Genomic DNA, 25,210 nt, shown 5'->3' with positions numbered 1-25,210 from the left:
ACTGAGTCCCCTTAAACACGCACACACACAGACAGAGGGCAGATTACAAACGGCGCACATAAAAATGTTACGTTGTTTTTCATTGCTCTATTAGCCAAATGTATTTTAATACACTACGGCAGTGGTTCCCAAACTTTTTCAGTGTGCGGCCCACCTTGTGTACAGTGCATTTTTTCGCGGCCCTGGAAAGAAAATTTAATACAAAAACTGTTTTAAAATGTAATATTTTAATTAAACAAAACATATAAAATTATACCTAGTAGTGCTGTTGGTTAGTTGTCTTATTATTTTTTAGGTATAATTACACAGAATTCATGATAAATGAATGTATTTTATAAAATGTCATAAAACTGGGGCTCCCCTGGCACCATCTCGCGGCCCCCAGTTTGAAAACCACTGCACTACAGTATGAGGGAGAGAAGCGCAACTCTGTTCTGATCTTTGAAGGATGATTACGTCTCTGACTTGAGCTGGACCAGACGCATTCAACTGCATGTTGTTTATGCATAAAGTAAACTGCTCACTTTAGGGCATTTTGGCAGTTAAACTGTTTAAAATCATTTGAATGTTAACATTTGCAAACCTTTGAAAAACCCTTACAAATGATAAACTTTTTCCTATTTAAATTTGCGTATTAATCCGCGAATCACATGCGAGCCGAACCGTGGGTCATGAGGATCCACTGCGATCCGTTACACCACTATCATAAAGGGTGCGATGTGGAGTGAGATCATAAAGGGTGTTATGTCATAAGGGTATGACATGGAGTGAGATCAGGAGTGTGTGATGTGGGGTGAGATCAGGAGAGATGTGGAGTGAGATCAGGAGGGTGTGATGGAATAAAATCAGTAGGGGGTGATGTTGAGTGAGATCAGGAGCGTGTGATGTGGAGTGAGATCAGGAGGGGTGGTGTGGAGTGAGATCAGGAGGGTGTGATGTGGAGTGAGATCAGGAGGGTGGTGTGGAGTAAGATCAGGAGGGAGTGATGTGGAGTGAGATCAGGAGGGAGTGATGTGGAGTAAGATCAGGAGGTGGTAATGTGGAGTGAGATCAGGAGTGTGTGGTGTGGAGTGAGATCAGGAGTGTGTGATGTTGAGTGAGATCAGGAGGGTGTGATGTGAAGTGAGATCAGGAAGGATGTGATGTGGAGTGAGATCAGGAGGGTTTGATGTGAAGTGAGATCAGGAGGGTGTGATGTGGAGTGAGATCAGGAGGGTGTGATGTGGAGTGAGATCAGGAGGGTGTGATGTGGAGTGAGATCAGGAGGGGTGTGATGTGGAGTGAGTTCATAAAGGGTGTGATGTGGAGTGAGATCATAAAGGGTTAGATGTGGAGTGAGATCAGGAGGGATGAGGTGTGAGATCGGGGGGGTGATGTGGAGTGAGATCAGGAGGATGTGATGTGGAGTGAGATCAGGAGGGGTGTGATGTGGAGTGAGATCAGGAGGGTGTGATGTGGAGTGAGATCAGGAGGGGTGATGTGGAGTGAGATCAGGAGGGGGGGATGTGGAGTAAGATCAGGAGGGGGTGATGTGGAGTGAGATCATAAAGAGTGTGAGGTCACAAGGGTGTGGCATGGAGTGTGTGATGTGGAGTGAGATTAGGAGTGTGTGATGTGGAGTGAGATCAGGAGGGTGTGATGTGGAGTGAGATCAGGAGGTGTGTGATGTGGAGTGAGTTCATAAAGGGTGTGATGTGGAGTGAGATCATAAAGGGTTAGATGTGGAGTGAGATCAGGAGGATGTGATGTGGAGTGAGATCAGGAGGGGTGATGTGGAGTGAGATCAGGAGGGGGGGATGTGGAGTAAGATCAGGAGGGGGTGATGTGGAGTGAGATCAGGAGGGGTGATGTGGAGTGAGATCAGGAGGGGGGATGTGGAGTAAGATCAGGAGGGGGTGATGTGGAGTGAGATCATAAAGAGTGTGAGGTCACAAGGGTGTGGCATGGAGTGAGATCAGGAGTGTGTGATGTGGAGTGAGATTAGGAGTGTGTGATGTGGAGTGAGATCAGGAGGGTGTGATGTGGAGTGAGATCAGGAGGTGTGTGATGTGGAGTGAGTTCATAAAGGGTGTGATGTGGAGTGAGATCATAAAGGGTTAGATGTGGAGTGTGATCAGGAGGGATGAGGTGTGAGATCGGGGGGGTGATGTGGAGTGAGATCAGGAGGATGTGATGTGGAGTGAGATCAGGAGGGGTGTGATGTGGAGTGAGATCAGGAGGGGTGATGTGGAGTGAGATCAGGAGGGGGGGATGTGGAGTAAGATCAGGAGGGGGTGATGTGGAGTGAGATCATAAAGAGTGTGAGGTCACAAGGGTGTGGCATGGAGTGAGATCAGGAGTGTGTGATGTGGAGTGAGATTAGGAGTGTGTGATGTGGAGTGAGATCAGGAGGTGTGTGATGTGGAGTGAGTTCATAAAGGGTGTGATGTGGAGTGAGATCATAAAGGGTTAGATGTGGAGTGAGATCAGGAGGATGTGATGTGGAGTGAGATCAGGAGGGGTGATGTGGAGTGAGATCAGGAGGGGGGGATGTGGAGTAAGATCAGGAGGGGGTGATGTGGAGTGAAATCAGGAGGGGTGATGTGGAGTGAGATCAGGAGGGGGGATGTGGAGTAAGATCAGGAGGGGGTGATGTGGAGTGAGATCATAAAGAGTGTGAGGTCATAAGGGTGTGGCATGGAGTGAGATCAGGAGTGTGTGATGTGGAGTGAGATTAGGAGTGTGTGATGTGGAGTGAGATCAGGAGGGGTGTGATGTGGAGTGAGATCAGGAGGGATGTGGTGTGAGATCAGGAGGGGGGGATGTGGTGTGAGATGAGGAGGTATGTAATGTGGTGTGAGATCAGGAGGGGGGGATGTGGTGTGAGATGAGGAGGTATGTAATGTGGAGTGAGATCATAAAGGGTTAGATGTGGAGTGAGTTCAGGAGAGGTGTGATGTGGAGTTAGATCAGGAGGGGGTGATGTGGAGTGAGAACAGGAGAGGTGTGATGTGGAGTGTGATCAGGAGGGATGTGGTGTGAGATCAGGAGGTGGTGATGTGGAGTGAGATCAGGAGGGTGTGATGTGGAGTGAGATCAGGAGGGGTGTAATGTGGAGTGAGATCAGGAGGGGTGTGACAGAGTAAGACGTATAACGTGTTCTTTCAATCAAAGACACAAACTCTTCACATTAAATTACATCATGCTAAAAGTGTGACACATGTTGGGCTGTGCAGGGTGTGTTGCGAGCATTTAAAGGGGAACTGATTCACATCTACAACAAACGTGAGGGAGCGCTGCTCAATAGCGGCCACTTCCAAGAGCTTCACAGTCGCAGTAACGTCCTGCTGCTCGGAGATTCACTCGGAGATCTCAACATGGCCGACGGAGTCACAGACATGCAGAACATCATGAAGATCGGATACCTCAATGACAAGGTATAAACAAAACAACAACACAATTACAAAGAGACAAACACTCAGTCCTGGTGAATGTGTTTGATTTGTGTATTTCAGGTGGATGAGAGAAGACCGTCATATTTAGACGCCTATGACATCGTCCTGGAAAAAGATGAAACGATGCATGTGCCCTATGCAATCCTGCGACACATCACTGGACAGCCATGACCTTTGTTGTTTTGCTACCTCATTGACTTCTGTACCTTTATTCTGTACATGTGTCCAGAGTTACAGAAGATCAGCTGGTTTACATGACAGCAGTCGAGTCTCATATTTCTGTTCAGATTATTTTTGAGTTGGTGGAAGCTATTGTGTGTGTGTGTGTGTGTGTGTGTGTGTGTGTGTGTGTGTGTGTGTTGAATCTACACATGTAAGGATGATTAGTGTGTCTTAAACAAGTAAAGCAACATATAGAATTCATATTTTGAGTTGTGCACAAATCACACTTCAATGACATGAATTGTTTAATTGGATAATATTTAATAGAAAAGGTTATATTAGACTTGACCTGTTTACATAGTCATACATGCAGAATGTGAAAGTAACATCCACATCTCTGGCAAGCCGTTATTGATACTGCAACAAAAACATTGTTTTTACAGTGCAATTATTTCATGGCTGAATGTGACCTGTTGTGTACTAAAAACACTAACAATCACTTTATAATGGGTTTGCATCACAAAGTTCAAATCTCATTCACCGTGACCTATGTGGAGCTATTCTTATAGTTCTTCATGTTTAGATGCTTTCTCCTCTGCGACGTTCAGTTCATCTTCAGTGATTTTGCCATCTGTATTGCGGTCTTGATTTTTGAACATCTCCTTTATGACAACATCAACGTCTGCTCCTGGAAGAATACGACCTCTGCCTTCAGCGACCTGAAGCTTGATGAACGTAATAAACTGCAGAGGAAGAGAAATGAAATCATTTGACAGTCAGCATGAATCGCTATATTTGGGAATATAAATGGGTTAAAACAATCCAGCATAGGGTATGCATACCTCTTCCAGTGGGACCATGTGATCATTGTTGATGTCCATGGCAGGAAAGAGTGGCTCAGGACTGTCCTGCAGCCAGATGAACAGAAAACCATCAGGAACGCCCCGCTGCAACTCCAGTAACTCCAGTTCAAAGAGCAACACGGCACTGCTGGGAACCCCTGAGCCTGAGGAGACAAATTATTTTCTGTCATGAGCTTCATGTATACAGTCACTGAAAAGATAAAGACAAGACGGCTGTGTACACTGAGAACTTGATGCCTTTATCCTTCAGCATGTGGTTTGGCTTCAAGGCAAATGTCTTTTATCAGTCAATAATTTGAATGCCTTTGATTGGATTTCTCTCCTTAACAGGCATTTCTGGCATTGGTTATAATGATCAATGACATTTTTATTTTTATTTAAGCCCACATAAATGAAATAAATAAGATTACTAGGGTAGTGAAAGTGCTGGTGATGACTGACCTCCGTTGGTGCCGTGTGCGAGGTGAGGTGGTACAATGATCTCTCTCCTCTCTAACACACACATGCCCTGTAGACCTTCATCCAGACCAGAGATCAACTTCCCCTGACCAAGCGTCACACGAGGCGGTTCTGGGTAATCATCTCTAAAGATCAAATAAACATACAAAAACAACATAAAATAGCTAACTGATGAAATATATAAAAGCAGTACATTTTAATGCAGAAAGGAATTATAAACTGAACAAAAATTATAATAATTAATTTCAAACCTTTCATTCATCTGGAGTCCTCATTAAATTTTTTCCCTTTAGCATAAATATGTTAATCTTAAAGGAAAAGTTCACCCAAAAATGAAAATTCTGTCATCATTTACTCTCACTTTGTTACATACCTGAATATATTTTTGTTCTTATGAACACAAAGGAAGATATTTTGAGGAATGTTTGTAACCAAATCGATCAGAGGCCCCCATTGACTTTCATAGTATTCTTTATCCTACTATAGAAGTCAAATGAGCCTTAGTTTTTGAATTATCCCTTTAAGGATACAGTATATATACAATTTACCCCTACATTATAAATCAACACTTGAACACTACACTGCAAAAAATGACTTTCTTACTTAGTATTTTTGTCTTGTTTTCAATAGAAATATCTAAAAATTCTTAAATTAAGATGTTTTCTCTTGATGAGCAAAACGACCTAAGTAAATAAGTATAGTTTTAAGACAAATATTATACAATTTAAGTGAAATTGTCCTTAAAACAAGCAAAACAATCTGCCAATGGGGTGAGAAAAAATATTGTGAAATAAGATTTTAAAATTTTCTCACCCCATTGGCAGATATTTTTGCTTGTTTTAAGCATAAATTCACTTAAATTGTATATTTTTTGTCTAAAAACTAGTATTATTTTCTTAGGTCATTTTGCTCATCAAGAAAATACATCTTCATTTAAGAATTTTTAGATATTTCTACTGAAAACAAAACAAAAATACTAAGTTAGAAAGTAATTTTTTGCAGTGTAATACATACTATCAGTCCCTCCAGATAAACACGATTATGGGATCACAATATTTAACGCACAATTAGCCAAAGTTCGCATATTTATGCAGGGGCCACAATTTGGCACCATAAATTGCAGATTTCCGTGTGCAAAATATGCGGGCCTTGCATGATTTCATAATCCCTGCATTTTCTTAGCAAAAAGTAACATATATCTTAGTGGAAAGTTAATTTTTTTTTGCATTTACTTCACACAAACGCAGCCATGTCCCCTGTTGCCATGGGAACGTTGTGAAGTGACATGAACATCATTGAAAAGCTGCAAAAGCTGAAAACAGTTTTTGCAAGTTCCCGCAGTTTTTGCAAGTTCCAGAAATTTCATCGCATAAAATAGCATAAATATCCCGCATTTTCCATCCCATTTTTTAAGAAAAAGATCAAAGATATTTGCCCGCAATTACAAAAAAACTCCTGGAAGGACTGAACAAGTTAATATAGGGAATGGCACATGTGCAGTGTGATATTGCATCAGTGTCACGCTTGAATTTGCACCAAAAACATTCTACACAAAACGATGTATTATAAATTGCTGTGGAGGGGAATTAAAAAGCAAAAAAATAGTTAAAGCTAAATGACACATCACTGTAAGTCACTGCTAGAACTTTTTATTCTGTAACAGTTTATATCTAAATCAGTACTCTATTAGACTTTTATTAAAGAGTAACTAAACCCTAAACCAACTTTTTTTAGTTAATGATCTGTAAGAATGATGCTTTATTAGTGCTGTTCATTGATTTTAGTAAGTTTTTTGACATTTGGATATAAAGTGTTTCAATACTACAATATATGGTGTAAAAACGTCTGAGTGCTGCCCTCTTCAGGTTGAACGGTGGCTACTGCAGTTGAATTTTCCTATTGGATGTTGGGTCCAAAAAATACCTCGTGACGTAAGCAGGTTCAAGATCACCACGCCCTTGTTACGATCTCACCACACCCTAAGTACAAGCTTAGTTTGTCCCCTCTATCTTCGTTGGGATCTGCCCACTTTTCTTGCATTTTTCAAATATTGCCAGTGGGTGTAGTCAGGCTCTGACCAGGGGTTTAGTTAAGCTTTAATCTGTCAAACTCAGAAGCTGTCAAATGCGGCTTTGTTGGACTTATTTTAAAAAGTGGGAGAGTCTTTATGATAGCTCTGCACTGACTTCCTGTTTTAGTAGAAATTACCACATCGAATCATGCTGCACGTTCCAAGGCACTTCAGTGGGCCTTTAAAGCAATCCGTAACTTTTTCAGTTTAAAATAAACAATCTGGTAGTCCGGTCCGTTTTCACGGGAAATGTGAGTTTAAAGTAGGGGTGTAACGATTAACCGTGCAAATGCGCGTTTTCTCAATGAATGAATTTGAATGAATTATGGTGAAATCCAGGCACATCCGAACGCCAGGGGGCGCTCTCGTGTAGAAACTCCATTTGTACCACAGAAGAAGTAGCATTACGAATGCTATTGCAGGAAATGTCTACAGGAATATTTATATCACTGTTCTTCAAATTGTTTCAGGTATTTTCATGATAATAAAGAATATTTTAAATGATTTGGTTTAACGAGTGTTGCTTTTTTTAAATGCACGTTATAAACGACTCCAACTCGTTATGATTTTAGATTGATAAGGACTTCCTACTGACCAAATGCCGTAGTATACGCACAAGCTGTGCATTAAACAAAGAATCGCAGCCTTGCGATTCAGAATCGATTTCAGACAGGCATTTTTAATGGGACACATGGTTGAATCGTTACATCCCTAGTTTAAAGTCATTTGTCTTTGCGTGAATACATCACATCCGCAAACAGAAAGAACTGGACCAGGCTACTATATAGTTTGTGTGTGTGTGCTGCATATGGAGGAACATTTTGGTTTTTTTTACAAATAGCTTGAACATCTAACTTTCCATCTGGGGAATCTCAAGTTAACAAAATAGGGTGACCACCCATCCTGCTTTGCATTGTACTGCATTTTGAACCTTTGTCCTGCATGCCGCATATTAGGGAAATGTCCCATTTTTATCAGTGTTTGTTTTTAATTATCATGTTCAAAATGTTGCATAGTTTCTCCTCTGTTTGACAGCGCTACATAAAAAGCAGCAACCCCACATAAAAGGTGAGCGCCTCTTTTATCATAAACCCTCTGTGCGTGTGCAGAATGCATGTACAGTCGTGGCCAAAAATATTAGCACCCTTGGTAAATATGATCAAATAAGGCTGTGAAAATTCATCTGCATTGTTAATCCTTTTGATTTTTCATTTAAAAAATTCACAAAAATGTATTCTTTTATTGGATAATAAGAATTTAAAATGGAGGGGAAATATGATTATGAAATAAATGTTTTTCTCTAATAAACATTGTCCAAAATTATTAGCACCCTTTAATTCAATACTTTTTAAAACCTCCATTTGCCAGTTTAACAGGTCTAAATATTCTCCTATAATGCCTGATGAGGTAAGAAATCACCTAACAAGAGATCAGAGACCATTCCTTCATCCAGAATCACTCCAGACCTTTATATTCCCAGCTACATGTTGGTGCTTCTCCTCTTCAGTTCACTCCTCTCATTTTCTGTGGGGTTCAGGTCAGAAGAGTGGAATGGCTTTAGCAGAAGCTTGGTTTTGAGCTCAGTGACCCATTTTTGTGTTGTTTTTTAGGTTTGTGTTTTGGTTATTGTACACTTAGAGGATCCAAACATGGCCCATTATAAGAATTCTAACAGAGTCAGTCACTTACGGATTTTTTATCTGTTGGTATTTGATAGAATCCATGATGCCATGTATTTTAACAAGATGTCCAGAACCTCCAGCAGAAATATAGGCCCACAACATCAAAAACACAGCAGTATATTTCATTGTACACATGGGGTACTTTTTTTCTCTGTGTTTACCAAACCCATCTTGAGTGTTTGCTGCAAAAAGCTCATTTTTTAGTTTCATCTGACCATAGAAGCCATTGCCATTTAAAGTTCCAGTCATGACTGATAACTGAATATGCTTTAGTTTGTTTTTGAATGAGCTAGGAGAATTTTTCTTGTAACCCTCCCAAACAACATGTGTTGATGTAGGTTCTGTTTGACAATTTTTTAAAAGGTTTTCTGAACCAGAGGCTCAACAATTTTCTGCAATTCTTCAGCTGTGACCCTAGGAGAGTCTTTAGCTACTCAAACTCTCCTTCTCACCGTATATTAGGATGATATAGGCATAGGTTCTCTTCCAGGCAGTTTTGTAACATTTTCTGATGGTTGGAAATTCTTAATTATTGCCCTGATGATGGAAATGGTCATTTTCACTGCTCTAGCTCTTTTCTTAAAGCCACTTCAACAATTTGTGAAGATCAATTATCTTTTGCTGCACATCAGAAATATATTCTTTGGTTTTTCTCATTGTGATGGATGATTAAGGGAATTTAGGCTTTGTTTCCCCTCCTCTTTATATTTCTGTGAAACAGAAGCCAGAGCTGAATGATTTTGTGTTTACAATCATGCTGGAGTTCTGAAAATTGTGAAAATGAATGGGAATATACTTCAGAGATATTTTACCAATAAGAATTTCTAGGGGTGCTAATAATTGTGTCCAGCGAGTATTTGAGAAAAACATTGATTTCATAATGATATTTCCCCTCCATTTTAAATTCCTATTATCCAATGAAAGGATACATTTTTGTGAATTTTTTAAATAAAAAATCAAAAGGATTAACAATGCAGATTAATTTTTTACAGCCTTATTTGATCATATTTACCAAGGGTGCTAATATTTTTGGCCACGACTGTATTTTGACATGACACACGATGCAGATAGGTTCCCATGACACACCGAACACATATTTTGACATGATGAGCCAAACGCATGACAGTCTGGACACATATTTTAACTTCTGCTAAAAGGCAGAGTACAAATTTTTTATTCCATTATATTATTACGATATACATTATATCACAGTTTTAGGTTATCTTTCAATGGTTCAATTTAAAGTCACACATTGTCTCACACAAACTTACTACTTCTCCCACATTTGGTTTGTCGGGTGGTGGTTACCCTAAGTAAACAAGTTCTCTGATTACATTTGGGGAATCATCTGCTCTTAAAACAAAGAAAGCTAAAGCTGTGGAGAGTCTGCAGTCTAGTGGCAGAAAGTGCCAAATCACAACCCACGTAAAGAAAATGCCTCCGCAGAAAACTGTCATTTAAAGCAGTGGTTTTCAACTCCAGTCCTCGGCCCCCCCTCCCAGAAAATTTGAGATGTCTCCTTATATGAAACACCTGAATCCACTCATCTGGCTCCTGCCAGAATGTTTGAAACGTTCCTTAATTAACACACTAACAAGCTGATGAACTGAATCAGGTGTTTTATATATGGAGACATCGAAAATGTTCTGGGAGGGGGGGCCCGAGGACTGGAGTTGAAAACCACTGATTTAAAGTTTCAAACAGAGATGAAGACAAGCAAAAGTTAAGATTTCATAAAAAAAGTGTCGGGAATGTTTAATCAAGATTTTAAATGTTTAAATAAATATATATGGTGCACGGATTATCCTTGTTAACAACTAATTTAACTTGTCAAGAACAAAACACTTACGAGGAGTAAAGTCTTGTGCCATCCATCATAGAGCAGTTGTACCGGTACAGAATCATGTCATTCACAGCACTTGTCAGGTTGCAGTCTACAGGTTTGTACGTCACTTTGATGTCCAGTCCGTCTTTAGGATTGTGAATGTCAATGATGTGAACGCTAAAGATGAGAACTGCAGATCCAGGAATCAATTCACCTGAAGATTGGACAGAAGAAGGTCAATCCAGAGCCTCAATCTAAATCTACTGCACTACACAAACATATTAAAGTCAGTATACATCAAGAATAAGAACCCATTTTACAACCTTAATGTGACCAGTGGTCTACCAAAAATCATGACCCCAAAACATGAAACTATTAAAAAAACTACACCTGAACAATCTACTGTGAGGTTTTGACACACAAAAACAAAATAAGCCCAAATTCTTTTAAAAATTTACACATCCTTTGGTGTGTAAGTGTGTATTAGTACATGTTAACGATATGCAAAGGTACAAATCCCAAAGTAAACGATGACACAACGTCTTCAACTTAAATCTCTTTTCTTGAACTACAACAAACACACGGATTGTAAGTAACAGTTTGCTTACTTGGCCTGTTGCACCATATGTGGAAAAACAGTTTTTTTTAACCACAAACCATGTGAACACATTGTATTACATTATAAATGCACAAAAAATAGTTTTTAGTAATGTACTAGGGGCTCTTTAAGTACAAATGTTTTTGTCCTCAGTTTTCAACTCATTACCTGTTCCGTTTTCTCCATAGCCCAGATGAGGTGGCACAGTCACACGTCTCCGCTCACCCACACATACACCCTGTAGGGCTTTATCCATGCCATGAATCACATAACCCTTACCAATAAACGTGTTGTAAGTGCTGTTACGAGAGTAACTGGGAAGATGCAAAATTGATGGTTTTTACTAACAGCAGCAATTCAGTAAAAGTTAGTTTTTCACAAGAAGTAAGAGCCAATTGACTAACCTAGAATCAAAGAGAGTCCCATCCTGAAATGTCCCATTATAGTGGTACCGGACGAAATCTCCTACAGCTGCTCTTCTCCTGCACGGCTGAGGAATCTCTTCGACTTCAATCGTCACATCATCCTTCACATTAAACACGTCCACCAGTAACACATCAAAAATTACTGTCGCATGTGGAGGAACCTTTGTACCTGAAGATAAAGGTTCTTCAGACTGCGCTTTGATACAAATCCAGTATATGTAAGAAATAATGGACTCCGGTCCTTTGAATTATTTGAAAATAATGCACAGCTAAGGTGGTAGTGCGGCATAACGCTAAGCAGAGTGTGCACCTTTACACCGCAGGTGTGCATTATTTTCAAATATACCATGGGCCTGTTAAATGCTTCATTCTGATTGGTTGAGAAATGTTTCATGGGTGTTGATTATTTTTAAGTAAAACGCACACCTGATCTGTCAAATGCCTTAAACTAACCACCACACCACACTCCGGTCCTTTGAATTATTTAAAAATTGCCACTTTGGGTGTACATTATTTTCGAATAATTCAATGGCCCGTCATCAATTATTCCGCTTATACCACGGTTACCATAAACATCGCTCTGGTGGTTATTTTAAGACATTTGACAGGTCAGGTGTGCAGTTATTGAAAAAATAATGCATAGCCGTAGAACATTCCTCAACAAATCAGAATAAAACATTTAACAGCCCCGTGGTATAACATAAAATATAACGAACAGTAAAAATGCAGACATTTCATTCATTATTATTATTGTCATTTTTGTTTCATGTATCTGTGGTCAAAATTAAAAATGTTTTGTATCTCTAAACAATACACCTGCACTTTTTTCATTAAAAAACCTTTATTGTCTCTCATCTACAAACAAAGAGTTAAAATAGCTCATTTAACATTTTGTATATAGCCATAAGACAATAAAGGCTTTTTAAATCACCTTTACTGATAGACCATAATGAACCCAAGACCACACCTCCACCTTTAGGATGCACGCTCTCCTCTTAAATAAAAACTTTAAAACGTTGTCTTGTATCTCTATTAGTACTGTGTGGATGTTAAAGTACACTTATTCCTCTTGCAAGCTCTTTTAAGTACAGTATGCAAGAAAAGAGCCATCAGCACTGAAGTAGGGACTTTAAATTACAAGAATTGTAGTATGTCCAATCCTTTGACTGCTTGTGTATATTCATGTATTATACTGGCTAACGGCATTCATTTAGTGCAATGGTTCCCAATCCTGGTCCTCGAGGCCCCCCTGCCAGAAAGTTTTAGATGTCTCCTTATTTAACACAGCTGATTTTACTCATCAGCTCGTTAGGAAGACATGTTTACCATTTTTGAAGTAGGCTGATAAGTTGAATCAGGTGTTTTAAATAAGGAGACATCTAAAACTTTCTGTCAGGGGGGCCTCGAGGACCAGGCTTGGGAAACACTGATTTAGTGTATAGTACATTCACTATTTAAGTGTTATAATAAATCATTGATTATACCATATCCTTTGCTGTCATAAGCCAGAAAAGGTGGGATAATAACTGATCGCCTCTCCCCAATACACATGCCCAGAATGCCTTCCTCCATGCCCTTGATCAGATTGCCCTGTCCAACATACGTGTCATATGTTGATTTTAGATGATGGCTGTGAAAAACATAAAAAATACACAACTTAATAAAAAAAAAAACATGCATGTATACACAGGTCAATTTACCACATACAATATTTTACTATTATAAGACAGTATTAAGTATCTTTCTTATAATTATATATTTTTTTACATTTTTAGGTCAGGTGGTCCGCATTAAGGTCTGGTTTACCTGGAGCCAAACAAGGTTCCCACCAGCAGTGATCCATTGTAATGATATCGGACGAAATCAGTGGAGGTCACTGCTCGCTTGCACTTCTGTGGTCTGTGCAGTACTCGTATTTGAACTGTGTCTGCTTTATTCCACAAATCCAGCAAAAGGACATCAAACACTAGTGTTGTGTCAGGTGGGATAACAGAACCTATAGAGAAACACAGGTGTTGAGTCAAGAAGAGGGATAACCAAATCTACAGAAAAAAAACACTGGTGTTGAGTCCGGAGAGATAACCAAACCTAAAGAGAAACACAGGTGTTGAGTCAAGAAGAGGGATAACCAAATCTACAGAAAAAAAAACACTGGTGTTGAGTCCGGAGAGATAACCAAACCTAAAGAGAAACACAGGTGTTGAGTCAAGAAGAGGGATAACCAAATCTACAGAAAAAAAAACACTGGTGTTGAGTCCGGAGAGATAACCAAACCTAAAGAGAAACACAGGTGTTGAGTCAAGAAGAGGGATAACCAAATCTACAGAAAAAAAACACTGGTGTTGAGTCCGGAGAGATAACCAAACCTAAAGAGAAACACAGGTGTTGAGTCAAGAAGAGGGATAACCAAATCTACAGAAAAAAAAACACTGGTGTTGAGTCCGGAGAGATAACCAAACCTAAAGAGAAACACAGGTGTTGAGTCAAGAAGAGGGATAACCAAATCTACAGAAAAAAAAACACTGGTGTTGAGTCCGGAGAGATAACCAAACCTAAAGAGAAACACAGGTGTTGAGTCAAGAAGAGGGATAACCAAATCTACAGAAAAAAAACACTGGTGTTGAGTCCGGAGAGATAACCAAACCTAAAGAGAAACACTGGTGTTGAGTCAAGAGAGATAACCAAATCTACAGAGAAACACTGGTGTTGAGTCGGGAGAGATAACCAGTCCTTCCAGAAAAACGCTGAGTTTTTTTGTGATTGTTGCGAGCAAAAATCCTTGATCTTGTGGCACGTATTCTTAAAAAAATGTGATGGAATATGCAGCATATTTATGCAATTTTATGCGATGAATTGCGGGAACTTTTGCAGCTTTTCAATGATGTTCGCGTCACATAATCACGTCACTTCATAACGTTCCCATTGCAACAGGGGACATGGCTACGCTTGTGTGAAATAAATGCAACATTTTTCAACTTTCTGCTAAAATATTTGTGATTTTAGCTACGAAAATGCAGGAGTTATGAAATCATGCAAGCAAATCTGCAATTTATGCTGCGAAAGTGCTGCATATTTGAAAAAATGTGGCCCCCGGCCCGCATAAATATGCAGATTTTGGCTGATTATGCGTTGAATCATGCGATCGCATAATTGCGTTTTTCTGGAGGGACTGCAAACCTACAGGGAAACACTGGTGTCGAGTTGGGATAGATAACTGTAACAGGAGAGAAACATAGGTGTCAAGTTGGAAAAGATAACCGATCCTACAGAAAAACACTAATGACGACTCGGGAGAAACAAAAATGAAGCAAATCTTTTCAAATTTTCCAAAAAAGAGAAACAAACATTGCGAATTAGGTGCGTTACCATCAAGTTGTTTGAGTGAATGACAGTGGTATTGGTAACCTAGTAACCAACAGAAAAAAACAACGCACGCTTTAAAAATGAAGACAGGACTGCATTTAGTTACGATTTGGCAAGTTATAATTTTACTAGCTTTGCAGCTTGTAATTTCCATACTGAATGCTATGCACAGAAGAAGATATGCTGAATTTTTGATTGCGATGACGTTGACCACATATATGGGAAAGACAACATCAGCTGATACAACCAGACGATCAGTCACGTGGGTTTAATGTTCGCTACGTCAGATTTTATTTTGCCAATATGTTTCCATTTCCCAAAATTCGCATTAACTCTTTTCGCAAAAGTCAACAACCTCAAGCGAGTTTAAACTTTTTTGCGAATTAAGGGATTTTTATTAAAAATTGAATTGAAATTGGCATTGAACAGCGTAATGGAAACCCAGCTACTGATGTCAAGTCATGAGACACAACTTTCCATCACACTGATTTTATGCGCATTTTAAAGTATCGCATAAGAAACCAGTGATGGAAACGGCAAATTTAGAATAAAAATCGCTTAATTCACACAAAAAATGTTATGCTTGCCTGAGGTGGTTTTTGAGAAAGAGTAAATGTGAATCATGGGAGATGGAAACGCATTTTCAGAATAAATTCTGACATAGAGAACATTTAACCCACGTGACTGATCGTCTACCTGTATCAGCTGATGTTGTTTTACCATATATGGGTCTTGACTTGCTTTTGCTGTTAGTGCCTGCAATAAAAATTCTGCATTCCTTCTTCTGTGCACAGCATTCAGTTTGGTAATTACAAGCTAAGCTGCTAGTATTTATAACTTGCCCAATAGTAACTAAATGCAGTCCTGTCTCCATTTTCTAAGCGTGCCTTATTTATTTACTGTTGGTTACTAGATTAATGGAGACGCACCATTTGATTGTTTTCCTTTTTTTGTGAATTTCGATTAGATTCGTTTCAAGTTTCGAAAGAAACCCAGCTATTGATGTCGTGAGAGACAACCGTCCTACATTGTAAAATATTCCTTGTTGCACTTAAATTTTAAAGTTTAATCAATTAATTCAGTCTTGATTAGTAAGGAGTTTTTATTAATTATAAAATTAAGATGAATTAGATTACAGTTATTTAAATTAATTGTAATTTCAATTTGATTAAACGTAGAAAATTTAAGTGCAACAAGAAATATTTACAGTATACAGAAAAAACACAGGTATCAAGTTGGGGAAAAAATAACCTACAGACTTAGTGTCAAGTTGGGAGAGATTACTTAACCTTAAAATCAGATTCTGTCATATAAAACAGTTTATTTGTACTGAACATTGTATATATTCATTTTTTTTTAATAATGAAATAAGTTTAATAAGGGTAACCTGCTCCCAAAACTCCATAAGCCAGGAGAGACGGCACAGTAATCTTTCTCCGCTCGTTTACACACGTTCCCAGGAGTCCTTTATCCAGGCCAGGAATGACTTTAGAGTCCACACCAACCTGGCCCACAAATGGAAAGCCTTTATCCAGACTAAGAGAGAAGCAAGTTTCAGAACATCTTTATTAAATTTTAACTTTTATACAATAGCAGACTAAAACCTGTAGGAAATTACATTTACATCCTAATGTATGTACAGTGTGCAGTCTACTTCCAGTATGATAATACCAGTCACAAGCCAAAATCTTTTCAAACTGGTTTTATAAACGTGACAATTTGCTTACTGTAACTGGATATTATTTCAATAAATCATCTCTAAGAATGTGCATTTGATACATTTGCAAAACAATATGACGCATTTATCTCAGTATGCATTTTGCAGCAGAATTTGTAGTGAAACAGATAACTTTGTCTAAAGAAAGTTTTGAAAACAAATTTTATCTTAAAAAAAAAAAGAATAAAGAGCTACTTCATGAGTTCAGTTAAGTTACTCACCTCGAGTCAAACTTTCGTCCGTCAGTGAATGTTCCGTTATAGTGATACCGAACAAAATCTCCGATCTGAACCTCTCTCGGACAGTGCCTCGGTATCGAGTATCGATCAATAATCACATCCTCTAACTGAGACCAAACGACATGGACAACCGAGAGGAAGACGAGAGTAAACGAGACCGACTCCATTGACCTAACGTTAACTGTAACCGTTAATGCGTTTCATGAAATAGTTGAAAATATTAAACAGTTCACCTAACAAACAACCATTAAAATGCTTTAAGCTTTAAGTAACTGTCATGTTGCAATAAAAGTTTGTGCAAATGTGCAGAAAGTGCATTTGGACAACTGATGCACACGTATGTGTATCTGTTGCGTGTCAGAATTAACGGAGAGTCACGACTGACGACAGGTCCTAAAGTCCGCCGGAGGTTGCAGCGAATCATAGTTGGGGAGACTACGGGTTATTTTCCTTATTGAAAAATAATTAAAGGATTTTATATAAATCATTATCACTTGTACGATATCCTTTCAAAAACAAAAACAAACAGACAACTATAAAAAAATAAAATAAAAAAGCCACGTAAATTATCAAAGTTTTTAGTTTTAAAATAGAAAGAGAAATGTTTTTGAATTATACTTTTAAGTAAATGGATAGTGTATGATCGCAATATGTTAACCCTTTATATTTATTAGCTCTGTCATGCATGAACACTACGGGCGTTCAGACCCGGTGACCAATCCAGTGACTATGTAAAGTTAACACATCACCGCTGAGATTTTTTTTACGTTACTCCGTAAAAACGGCTTTAATCTCAGCGGGCCACAAAGTTTCCTACGTGCAAACTGACATGAGTTTTCCCCTGCTTGGACTTTTACATTGGGACTGGCGCTGAGGGACTGCATGTCGCTGAGGAACATGGCCCGAGTCGCAGCTGCGCGTTTATCCTTGGCTCTCTTTATTTTTTGTCATATCTATTCAGGAAGGGCTCAGTATGAGAAATACAGCTTCAAAAGCTTTCCCCAAAACGACCTGATGCCGCTGGAGTCTGCGTACGGACACGCGTTAGAAATGTACACGTCTCAGGACTGGAAAGAGAGCGTTAAATATATGGAGCTGAGTCTGCGGCTCCACCGGCTGCTGAAGGACAGCGAGGCTCACTGCACCCAGACCTGCAGCACTGACACCGGGGCGCACGAGAGCAACAGCACCGACCCCAGCCTGTGGATCATGGGACACATCATCGCGCGAGGCGCGTGCCTGAAGAAGTGCAAAACGAACTTTCCCGTGTTCTCCAAATCTTATCCTAAAAGAGAGACACTGGATGCATTTGAACAGAGGGTTCCCTACCGGTACCTACAGTATATCTATTACCAGGTGAGTTTTCTACATCATCATATTAGTGAAGAAAAGAACGGCAGTAGTACACCGCTAGAGCAGAACGCACCCTCTGAAATAAATATGCCCAACTGCGTTTAGACTAATAATATGGGAGCGTAAAGTCGGCACTCGCGTAGTGCTTTAGATTATTTTTCTTCTGAAATACACGTCGCGATTGGTTTAAAAATCGCAAGTGACCAGATCGTCCACACTTAACTTCTCTAAGCTGCTCAATCAGAACTGCTTCGCTTATGATTGATTCGTGCCATAAATCGACACGATCCAGTAACTGCGCATGCGCACACATGCCACGTCTACGCAAGCTTCCCTATGAAGTTAAAAATCTGAACAAACCCTTCATTGTACATGCAGTGTTTGTACGCTATGAGACAGGTCATGGATCTTTAAACAACGAAAGCCCTTTTAAACATTTAACTTTTAATGGAAAATATGAACTTGTAATTATTGTACCCACTTAATACATTTGTCAAAGTTCAACTATAAAACTCACACACTGTTTCTTTTATGACTGGGAGCCTGGGACATTATTTTGATAAAGGGGGACTTGCTACAAATATTTGGAAATTGTGGTACCAGTGCCAGTTAGGAGATTTGGTAAATCCATGAATCATGCTTCATTTCAGAAGCTGCACAATAAGGAGTGCATAATTGCCCGGGGCGAGCAAGAACTATGCGTGGGTCAATCTGTAACTTGCCCAAATGGGGCAGTGTGGCACGTCACCAAATTTTATCATATGTGTTTTAGGCCTTGCCAATTTAAATATTCAACAAAAAAAGACGCAAAACAGATATGTAATATTTTAGATATAAAAATATTTCCCCTTCTGACATCACAAGGGGAGCCACATTTCAATGACGAATTTTTTCACATGCTTACATAGAATGGTTTACCAAAACTAAGTTACTGGGTTGTTATTTTTCACATATTCTAGGTTGATAGAAGCACTGGGAACTCAATTATAGCACTTAAAATTGGAAAAAGTCAGATTTTTATGATATGTCCCCTTTAACTAATCGATATTAGATTGAATCTAAAGCAGATGTAAATCATAAAAAATAACTGTATCGAATTGCCAAATTGGTCGCAGTAAGTGTAATCTATAGTTATGCATAGGCCCTACGCTGTTACTACACCGTTAGCTATGCGTATGCTTTACGTAGCTCTGCGTAGCCTGATGCCACCTCGCCAAAATTTTAACAACGTGTCCATTCTACACAAACCAGAAGCGCTGTGATTGGGCCACGAGAACCCCTCCCATCAGTTAAAAAAAATCTGCATCACATTTCTTGTTAGACATTTCTGCTTGCGATGGTAAACAAAAACGTGCCAAGTTGAGGAGTGTTAGCTCAAACTGCAACAAAAGTCGATGTCTTTTTACCTCCATCTCTGCTAGTCTTCGCAAATCATACACAACAAGCTGCTACTGATTCTTCGTTTGTGGGTTTACTGGCCAAGCTGCTTCTTCTTCGGCTGTTGCACTGCTACTATGGGTTTCACACGTGGATACTGCTTACTAGCGGTCTGCATGTGTAATTGCACGTCGACGCGGACAACGAACAAAACTATTAAGAGCCCTTTACAGTAGTTATAACAGTGTAAAATGTATTTCTGTTTTTGTGACTTTAGATGAATGAGTTGGAGAAAGCGGTTTCAGCAGCACACACGTATCTTCAAAGAAACCCTGATGACCCACTTTTATCTAGGACTCTAAACTACTACAAAACCCTGTTTGATGTGGAGGAGCATCTCATAGACCACGAGGAGAAGCCCTATGAGGTATTCATGCAATTTACATTTCAGTCTTCATGAAATTTTGCTTCAAATTTTTCTTGTTCTTTCTTGTAGGAATTTTTCCTGAAAGCTGTGAAGTTGTATAATTCAGGTGATTTCAGTAGCAGTGCTCGGGAAATGGAGCTGGCGGCTACAGAGTATTTCAAAACATACAGCTTGTGTCTGGCGTCGTGTGAAGGCTCATACGACGTCCACGAGGTCAAAGATTTTTACCCCACACTTGCTGGTGAGTGACAACATAACGCATTTTCAATCACAGGATTCATTCTGAAATGGTCGCATCAACATTAATTATTATACATTTATTTAACATCGGTATAACTTGAAGTATGCTTTTTTCTTTCATTGTCTCTCCCCCAGATTTCTATTTTGAGGTTTTAAAGTGTAAAGTGAAATGTGAGAAGAATTTGATGCCAAATGTTGGTGGTTTCTTTGTGGAAAAATTTGTCGCCACCATGTACCACTACATGCAGTTTGCTTATTATAAATGTGAGTAATACGTACACATCCCTTAGTTACGTACACATTTCTCATTGTTAGATTTGTCTGTCCACAGTAGAAACAACTAATTATAACGTTATGCAGACTGATTTGATGCAAGTATAGTGCATGTTTTGTCACTACGTTGTCTCAGACGATGACATGTTTGTTCTGTGGCGGCTACTGTAGCTTCTCTATTCTTTTTCGATTTCGGTTGCAATCTTACCACTAGATGTCGCTAAAAATCTACACACTGGACCTTTAAAGGCACAATGAATAAAATAATTGCATTAAAGGATTAGTCCATTTTCTTAAAAAAAATCCAGATAATTTACTCGCCACCAAGTCATCCAAAATGGTAATGTCTTTCTTTGTTCAGTCGAGAAGAAGTTTTCAGGATTTTTCTCATTTTAATGGACCCCAACACTTATCAGTTTAAATGCAGTTTAAAATTGAGGTTTCAAAGGACTCTTAAACGATCTCAAACGAGGCATAAGGGTCTTACCTAGCGAAACGATTGTCATTTTTGACAATAAAAATAAAAAATATGCACTTTTAAACCACAACTTCTCATCTATCTCCGGTCCTCTGGCATGCCGGCGCAACCTCAAATAATAAATCATCACGTAATACATCATCACGTCAAGAGGTCGCAGATGACGTATCGAAACCACGCCCCAGTGCTTACAAGTGTGGAGAAAGAGAACCGTTCTGACGTTGTTGTATGTTGAATGATACTACTTAATGTCTTTGTGTCAGTTTATTGTTTAAAATGGTCCGCAAATGTGCGTTTCATATATGTAACACGTGACCTTTCCACGGCATTACGCAATTACATGAGGTCGCGCTGGCGTGTCGCAGAGCCGGAGAAAGAAGAAAAGTTGTGGCTTAAAAGTGCATTTTTTTTCTTGCCAAAAACGAAAAACTTTTCGCTAGATAAGACACTTATTTTGAGATTGTTTCGAGTCCTTTGAAACTGCAATTTTAAACTGCATTAAAACTGTTAAGTGTTGGGGTCCATTAAAGTCCATTAAAATGAGAAAAATCCTGGAATGTTTTCCTCAAAAAAAAAAATTTCTTCTGGACTGAACAAAGAAATACATCAACATTTTGGCATGACATGTTGGTAAGTAAATTATCTGGTTTTTTTTTTAAGAAAATTGACTAATCCTTTAAAACATAGTACAGTGCATGCTAGTATTTTGTGACAACCGCCGTGTCGCACATCTCGAAGTGAAGTATAAGAAATTACGTTTGTATTTATTTGACAGTGTTCATTTTGTTTTGCTAGTAAATGATGTGCGTAATGCAGCACCGTGTGCAGCGAGCTACATGCTGTTTGATGCGGATGATAAGGTCATGCAGCAGAACATAGCCTATTACAAGTTCTACAGGGAACAGTGGGGACTGCAGGATGAACACTTTAACCCACGGCCTGTGAGTACAGACACTCACTCGCTCACGCACACTTCAAAAAATTACTTCAATTGGTAACACCTAAAAATAAACGTTTTTTTCCCAACTTAAAAAAAGCACTACCGAAATAAAATAAACCTGAAACATTCATCTGTTTTAATATTTTGTGTTTGTCTCTGTACAGGAGGCGCTGACATATTACAATCAAACTACCAAACAGAGAGAGCTGTTTGAGTTTGCACAGAATTATCTCCAGACAGATGATGAGGTAGAACACAGCATGTCCTTCAATTCAATTTAAATGCAGCAGGACGGTTTTTGGAATATCCAAAAATTTAAGTGTGTTGCAACTATCATATGGAAAAAATCACAGAAATTAATGTAGAAGATTTATCAATTGTTGAATGTTGTTGATGTGTACCTAAATAATGTTTGTGTGTTGGTAACAGGACACTGTGAGTCCAGAGGACACATCATCAGACCCATCCCATCCTCCCGATGAAGAGTTTGAGGGAGTCGGGGATTATGAAGAGTCCTTTCTGGCTCAATGGTGGCAGGAACCCAAAAGTAAAGGAGATACAGGAGAACCAGCCGAATAAAACTGAATAAAATCTTTAAAAAATAAACTATTTAAATGTGAAGGAGAAACCCCTCCACATTCTCCCTCACTAGAACAGAAATATACTGTACTCATTTTAAATGTACATCTTTTCTGTTTGGGCTTATGTATTATTGATGCAATAAAGTCCCAGCGAGCAATAGCCATCACTTCACCATCTAGGTTAACTATAGACCCGATATAGTCCGGCGATGAGCAAACCACTTTTATAAACATAATTTTGTTGTTGAACATGTTTGGTTACATTGCCAAAATAACTTGTGAGATGTATGATATTCCATCATCATTTAAGCAAAGTCAACAGTTAGTACAAGGTGTCTGGTTTCATTTATTTATTTATTTTAATTGGCTATGGTCAGCCCAAACTTTGTTCTTGTTTTAGTCTTGACGTCTGGGGTGTATTCCAGAAAGCAGGTTTAACTTATCATGAGAGAAACCCTGAACTTTCGCTCGATTAACCCAACCCCAGCTTACCCTGATCATGTTGGTTCCAAAACACCTGATAAGAGTTAGTTCAATTAACCTCCTACTAGTAAGCTAGAGTTAACACATAAAGACATTTTCATGTCACGTCTTTTATCAGACATTACTTTACATAAATTTGATAATAAAAAAGTGCATAATAGAAATATACACTGTTATAGTTTACAATATGTTACAGTGTTAATTTATAGACCAAAGAATTGATATTGGTAGTGGGTTTTCTGTTACATTTCTACTTGCAGATTTTTTTTCAATGAAGATGAGTACGAAGTGGTTTTTTTTGTCTGTTTGTGTGATTTTCAAATACCTTTTTGCGATGATGTAAATTTACCTCAGTTTTTATTTGTTAGGCATTAGAATTTGTTAATAAAGACTTTTATAATCAATTTTATCTTTCAATTTAAAGGTACATCATTGGCATGACTGAGTGTACTTATAATATTGCCAAGGCATTATAAATAAAACAAGAAAAATACAATAATAACAATATGAACATTATAGGTGCCGAAGAATGTAAAACTGTATTTAAGCAGGCATAGATGAATGATAAGAGTTATCGACATATCAGGATCCTCAAACACGATTGTTTCCTCCTTATGTAAACCTCATGCATGCAAAATACAGCAACATAGAAAACAGACCAATCTCAACATAACACCAAATGTGATGTTACAGTCAAGATGGACGCATCTAAAATTAAATTACTCATTTAATTCATTACAATGTTGTTACAATGCTAAAAACAAAGTTGTGACTGCTGTGTTAGCGCTATATGCTAGTTAATGCTATATGCTAATGTTTAAGCTGAAGTTCTACTATCGACGTTACAGTTACGTTTTGCAGGTCCATACTAAAAAAACACAAACTTACCACTCAGAAACGTCCATTAACACGCTCAGAATAATTTATTATTTCTCAAAATCTGTATCTTTGTCTGATACAGACTCAAACATAAGGTCTGTTTGCACACACATAGAGCTACTGAAATGAGCCGCTCTGAGAAACAGCCAATCAGAGTAGAGCTCAACATTATTATCCATGACCCTTTCAAATAAGGTAATAATAGACCATTTCATTCTGGGGACAAATCCTAGGCTTGTAAATGGACATTTCATTCTGTGCATTCTTTGGCACCTTTAAGGTGTAATTAAGCTAAGGTGCTGGGTGATGGATGAAGTACTGCAACTGCAAATAAAATAAAAATTGAATGGAATCAAATAATACTTACAATATAAAATAGACTTTAAAAAATATAAACTTTGGAAATATCCAAATGAAAATTGTAACAGATGCACATGAAAGGTAAAATAAAAGTACTGTAGACTACAAATCAGGGCTGTAGATTTAACAGCAGCTAATGGATGGATGTCTTCCCCCAGTAACATCTTCAATTATGATTTCTTTTTATTATGATTTGGTTTATTGTGATTTGTTTCCATTCAGTAGTGCTGGTCTGGAGTTTCATAGCCAGCTGACAGATGGGACCGGTTTAGGTCTTTTACTGGTTTTATAAACTCAATGGATGAATCCTCAATGACCCCAAAAAATCCAGACATAATACTATACAGCCTCCCATTCTGTTAATAATATATATGCATTGCATTTATATAATCTATAAGATTTTTTATATATATAAAAAAAAATGCAATTTGGTGAAAAAGTTTTCCAAAAATATTCTCCTGACCCCTCCATTAAAATAATTCAATCTGATCCGATTGTTTTTAAATTATTCCATTCAGAAGGATTATTATTACAAACCTGACTCTCTAACCCAGTGGTCTCGAAACATGTTGACCGCACAGAGTCTGTGAGTGGCCCGCCAAAGCACATTCTATTAATAGCCTCAATTTTAATATTGATATATTAAATATTTTAATATTAGCTTGGCTTCTTTTATGTATGTTAACATTTTAAGCATTACTAAACCATATCAAAATGTAAAATAAAATAAAATCAACAAGTAAAATAAAGAAGAATGACTGTGCCCCAAAAGGAAATCTCCCCGTCGGGGAATCGAACCCCGGTCTTCCGCGTGACAGGCGGAGATACTGTCCACTATACTAACGAGGAGTGAAAGACACAGAGGGCTGATTGACTAACAAAATTATGAAAATAAAAAGCCAACGTATATACGAAAAAAGATTGAAAAAAATTACACACGCACATACGTTTTCTAAAACACTTAAAAAGACCAGCATTAAC

At 38.4% G+C, this 25,210-nt stretch overlaps 3 protein-coding genes across 5 annotated transcripts in view; 2 read left to right on the top strand and 1 right to left on the bottom strand.

Moving 5' to 3' along the window:
- The window catches only part of LOC135785401 (cytosolic 5'-nucleotidase 3-like), a 45,894-nt gene extending 42,120 nt beyond the window's left edge, over window positions 1-3,774 (top strand). For all 3 annotated transcript variants that reach the window (XM_073812662.1, XM_073812661.1, XM_073812663.1), the window contains 2 exons: window positions 3,216-3,416; window positions 3,495-3,774. In XM_073812662.1, the coding sequence (XP_073668763.1) occupies window positions 3,216-3,416; window positions 3,495-3,605 (312 nt within the window). In that variant the 3' untranslated portion in view covers window positions 3,606-3,774. The remainder of the gene's footprint in view (window positions 1-3,215; window positions 3,417-3,494) is intronic.
- A 123-nt stretch (window positions 3,775-3,897) lies between these two features.
- fkbp10a (FKBP prolyl isomerase 10a) lies at window positions 3,898-17,220 on the bottom strand. The gene is made up of 10 exons (XM_065290960.2): window positions 16,821-17,220; window positions 16,270-16,418; window positions 13,326-13,515; window positions 13,004-13,149; window positions 11,499-11,688; window positions 11,263-11,408; window positions 10,521-10,710; window positions 4,901-5,043; window positions 4,439-4,602; window positions 3,898-4,339 (listed from the first exon to the last, which is right to left on the bottom strand). Exons 1-10 carry the CDS (start codon window positions 17,003-17,005, stop codon window positions 4,160-4,162), a joined length of 1,683 nt encoding a protein of 560 aa, XP_065147032.1. The 5' UTR covers window positions 17,006-17,220; the 3' UTR covers window positions 3,898-4,159.
- Window positions 17,221-17,560: 340 nt separating this feature from the next.
- p3h4 (prolyl 3-hydroxylase family member 4 (inactive)) lies at window positions 17,561-23,407 on the top strand. Its single transcript, XM_065290965.2, has 7 exons — window positions 17,561-18,194; window positions 19,846-19,995; window positions 20,065-20,236; window positions 20,371-20,499; window positions 21,782-21,927; window positions 22,091-22,174; window positions 22,356-23,407. Exons 1-7 carry the CDS (start codon window positions 17,721-17,723, stop codon window positions 22,503-22,505), a joined length of 1,305 nt encoding a protein of 434 aa, XP_065147037.1. The 5' UTR covers window positions 17,561-17,720; the 3' UTR covers window positions 22,506-23,407.
- The last annotated feature ends 1,803 nt before the right edge of the window (window positions 23,408-25,210 follow it).

Source organism: Paramisgurnus dabryanus, chromosome 19, assembly GCF_030506205.2.
Source record: "Paramisgurnus dabryanus chromosome 19, PD_genome_1.1, whole genome shotgun sequence".
Taxonomy (NCBI): domain Eukaryota; kingdom Metazoa; phylum Chordata; class Actinopteri; order Cypriniformes; family Cobitidae; genus Paramisgurnus; species Paramisgurnus dabryanus.
Note: the sequence above shows the minus strand (reverse complement) of the source record. Positions and strands in the feature narration are given on the sequence as shown.

Coding starts and splice junctions, on each gene's coding strand:
- fkbp10a (XM_065290960.2), bottom strand. CDS start 17,005: ATGGAGTCGGTCTCGTTTACTCTCGTCTTCCTCTCGGTTGTCCATGTC. Junction 16,419..16,820: donor GGACGAAAGTTTGACTCGAG/GTGAGTAACTTA, acceptor CTTCTCTCTTAG/TCTGGATAAAGGCTTTCCAT. Junction 11,409..11,498: donor GGGACTCTCTTTGATTCTAG/GTTAGTCAATTG, acceptor GCATCTTCCCAG/TTACTCTCGTAACAGCACTT.
- p3h4 (XM_065290965.2), top strand. CDS start 17,721: ATGTCGCTGAGGAACATGGCCCGAGTCGCAGCTGCGCGTTTATCCTTG. Junction 18,195..19,845: donor TACAGTATATCTATTACCAG/GTGAGTTTTCTA, acceptor TTGTGACTTTAG/ATGAATGAGTTGGAGAAAGC. Junction 19,996..20,064: donor ACGAGGAGAAGCCCTATGAG/GTATTCATGCAA, acceptor TCTTTCTTGTAG/GAATTTTTCCTGAAAGCTGT.